This window comes from Mesocricetus auratus, unplaced genomic scaffold (assembly GCF_017639785.1).
Source record: "Mesocricetus auratus isolate SY011 unplaced genomic scaffold, BCM_Maur_2.0 Super-Scaffold_100676, whole genome shotgun sequence".
Classification (NCBI taxonomy): Eukaryota; Metazoa; Chordata; class Mammalia; order Rodentia; family Cricetidae; genus Mesocricetus; species Mesocricetus auratus.
Genome location: NW_024429266.1, coordinates 139,768,356 through 139,772,225, shown reverse-complemented (window position 1 = coordinate 139,772,225; position 3,870 = coordinate 139,768,356). Strand labels below are relative to the sequence as shown.

The 3,870-nt window shown below is 39.9% G+C and overlaps 1 protein-coding gene across 2 annotated transcripts; it reads right to left on the bottom strand.

The window, feature by feature from the left end:
- Positions 1 to 200: 200 nt before the first annotated feature.
- On the bottom strand, positions 201 to 2,864 carry Reg2 (lithostathine-2-like). 2 transcript variants are annotated; one of them, NM_001281563.1, is made up of 6 exons: positions 2,840 to 2,864; positions 2,440 to 2,545; positions 1,778 to 1,917; positions 1,349 to 1,486; positions 617 to 728; positions 215 to 449 (listed from the first exon to the last, which is right to left on the bottom strand). In NM_001281563.1, the coding sequence occupies exons 2-6, from the start codon at positions 2,501 to 2,503 to the stop codon at positions 382 to 384; spliced, it is 522 nt and encodes a 173-aa protein (NP_001268492.1). In that variant the 5' UTR covers positions 2,504 to 2,545; positions 2,840 to 2,864; the 3' UTR covers positions 215 to 381. The 2 variants fall into 2 exon arrangements, with proteins under 2 accessions (XP_040592908.1, NP_001268492.1); XM_040736974.1 differs by lacking the exon at positions 2,840 to 2,864 and having other exon boundaries at positions 201 to 449; positions 1,778 to 1,909; positions 2,432 to 2,503.
- Positions 2,865 to 3,870: the final 1,006 nt, after the last annotated feature.

The window sequence follows — 3,870 nt, the reverse complement described above, 5'->3', positions numbered from 1 at the left end:
ACAATTTCTACAAATCGCAGTCTAAGCAAATGCAAGGAATGCATGCACTTTAAATTTATCATAAACAAAGGCACAAAAGGTTGATGAAGGCTGCAATTTTAACAATAGCTATGCCAGAGCAAGCTTGACAGTGCTAAAATCCCTTCTATTTCAGGTACCCAACCATTGGACAATGAACATAGTGAACACAGAAGACAGGAGAAGTGGGGGGATATGATTTTATTTGTGTTACGACATGGGTCTAAAATAATGGGGTACATAAAAATACTGCAAGTCTGTTGTAAGACAAACAGAAAAGAGTATCTAATTTGGGGTGTATAGATGGTTTTCATTTTCTGATCCATAGTAACAGTGTGCTAGACATTTGTGGTTAAGGTTGCTTTAGGATTTGAACTTGCAGACAAAGGAGTACAGTGCGTCACAGTTTTCATCCTTCCATTTCTTGTATGCTACAAGTAAATTAAACAAATCAAATGGAGACAGTGTGGTCTCACCTAGTTCTATGACTCAAGATAGGAAATAAGGGGAACACGTCTATTTCTTCCTTTATCTGCATCCCCAGGTCTTACCCCAGAGCTGAGCAGAAGAAACAAACATCAAGCTTTTTGCCTCTTACCTGTGTTTGAAGTCAGTGACACACAAAAACCACGATTACTAGTACTTGGAGCTCCAGTAGCCCATGATTTGTAGAGAAACAGAGATCCACTGCTCCAATGCCAGCGACGGTTCTACAGTAAAAGAGTTTAACCGAAAAAATGTCACTTAGAAAGTGGTAGAAACACCTGGACCATGTGCATATTCAGAAATGCACCAAAGAAAAAAACCAGAACAAAAATAAATATCTTAGTCCCATTGAGAATCATAGCATTTCTTCACTTTTGTACCTTCCAGAAATACTCAACTCCTTCCACTGTCCTTCAAAAAAAGTACTCTGAATTTTACAATGACCTAGAAGCCTGTATCACAGAAAGCTGTTCCGAGAGACTATTTCTTGAGGAACAAACCTTGTCTCTTTCAGGAGATTGCTAGATAGTACTTGATGGGTTGGTAAAGCAACAGATTTGCCAAAACAGGCAGTATTTTCTTCTCTGTTACCTGAACACAGAAATCATCAAGATATACAATAAATAATAATGAGTACATAACAAAAGCTTCTCAAGAAATCCAACAAAGGAGCACTGAAGAACTTGTGCCTTAGCTATCTCTGTAGCTACCTGCAGTGAACCTCATGTATCCTGACATCCACAAACACATTGCTTGATGTAAAATTGGCTTTTCACAGACTAGACTTGATTCTTCCACTTCTCCCTCACCTGATTATTAAGAAATAAAGATGTCACATACTCACATTTTTGGGGTCATGGAGTCCAATCCAGACATTGGAGACTGTTATGCCACTCTCCTTAACCAGAGAGGCCACAAAGGTGCCCTCAGCCTGGCTAAGTACTGATACCAGGTGGCCTGAATTCATATTCTGGCAAAAGAGCTGTAGGTATTCAGAGAGAAAATAGATTACTCAACAGAGAAGGGTGTTTTTGAACAATATACCAGTCCTACTAAGAAATGTTTGAGAAAAAGGACAGTGAAGAAATGCTTCTGATGATACTGTAACTCAGCATCAAGGTCTCTTCGTGGAAGGTTCAGAATGACAAGGGAAAAACTAACGTTGGTAATGGGGAAAATAGGTGATCAGCCCTATCTTGGGAAGCTACTAGGAAATGTTAATTTTCTCTACCTTCAGATACCTCCCTCCAACCACATTCGTATTTTCACTTACATCTGCCTCCCCCCAGGCCATACAATCTTCAATGAAGTAATAGCAGTAGGAACCATATGCATTAGCACCTTCTGGGCAGTTGATCCTGGCAGAAGGAAGGTCTTTCTCATCCATGGGCATGCTTTCTTCAGCCTTTTGGCCTAAGAAGAGAGAAGGAAGTAAAGGAGATGCTCAGGATGGGACAAAGCCTTGAAGATGAGACAGTCATTGTTGAAGCTTCTCTGTAGGCATGCAAGAATGTAAGACAGCCAGTGGAGTGACTGCCTACTCGACAACCTTTCATTCTTCCCTTTTTCTCCTACGCTTTCTTTCCTTGATACAAGAACTCACTATTAATTTCTGAGGCAATTATCCACAGTTGTTCTCTTGTTTTTATGAAGCTCTTACCTTTCTTCTGTATCTTATATGTTTTAATACCTAAGATCCTCCTTTATATTCTCTGCATAAAGCCTCCATGAAAGGCCTTTAAATTTAACTAGACCAAGTAAGAAAACATTAGTTGCCATGAACAAGGGATAATTTAATATCCAAACTAAACTTCTCTGATATATGAGAATGTATCAGTGAAGCAATAACCCCCAATATTTACCATGCACTTTTGAGCATGCATAAGTATGGAGCAAATCTTCAGGTATGTGGGGATTATGGTGCAACAATCTTACCTTGGCTGCATGACAGGAGCATCAGGCATGGGAACAGGACATAGTATATATTGGTCTGAGCCATGATGAACAGCAGAAGGGCTTAGATTTAAATTCAAAATCAATTCTATGGAATAAAAAAGAGAAGGAAACTCTAGGAGGGGTGAACACAGCAAACTTGATTCCACATAAGCCCTCTTTTTTCTTGATTTTGTAGTTCAAGAAAGCTGTCTGGTATGCCCATATACTCAACTCCTTTTCTAGAGATTTTAGGAGTTTACAGCCTGAAGACTAGAAAAGCAGTCTGGGCCTTTACTGGGCTACCAATTCTTCAAGAAAAAATTTACATCACTTTGTCTCTTTCCCCAGATCTAAGTAGAATAGCTTTATTGAGGGCTCTTCTTTTTGCAAACACACTTACCTGACAACCAGGAATAATAAATCTTGTCAGGCTATGTATTGCTTGGTCTTTTATATTCAACAGGGTAGTGCAGAAGAGCCATGACAATTGGTCAAGGGGAGGGGCAAGGAGTCACAGAAGACTTGTCTTTGGCACAGATGGCATACAGAAATCCTGGCAGCAGGATTCAAGTGTTTCTGGAAGATCATGGGAATGATCACAGGTGATGAATTCTTCACACTTATAGTTGGAAAACATCTCAAGTTAAAAAAAATATATTTTGTTCTATGATGGTATCCAGATTCTGAGTTCCCATGTCCCTGAGAAGGAACCCTTCCCGGAACTCAAGATGGCCAACAAGAGGAGGGAGAGCAACTGGAGCAGTGCAAAGGAGATATGTGACTCTAGAGCAGGTCAGTCTGTGGGGCTTGGAGAAGGGTAGACAGCCACACAGGACATGGAGCATAGCTCCTAAGACAGAAAGTAAGTAGTTTAGTATTTAGAAGACTTAGGTGTCTTCTCTAGCATGCCATTATGTAAGATGTCAGCTGCCCTCATTGCTTACCTACTCCTGTCTTGATCTTCATCTTCTTCCTAAACTGTCTGTGTCACAAATAGTCCATTTCACTTCCCTTCTCTTCAGTTATCTTTAAGATCAACAAAGATTCTATTTCACCTCGTACAACACAACTTCCACAAAGATTCTTAGACTTTCCCTCACTGCATCTGCTGGCCAACACTTGGATTCTGCCATTGGAAAATTTTTTTATTGATCCCACCCATAGTAACATTTCATTTTCTTTTTAAATTAAGGAATATACCAGGAAGAGTTATCCTTCTTCTTTTCCCAAACCACGCACTAAAATTCACCTAGAATACAGCAGAACATGGATAGGATCTAGCCACTATGGAAATCAGTGTGGACATTCCTCAGGAAAATGGGACTCAGTCTACCACAAGACCCAGAAATTCCACTCTTAGGCATATACCCAAAAGACAGCCATTCACACAACAAGGATGTCTGTTCCATTATGTTCACTGAAGCATTATAA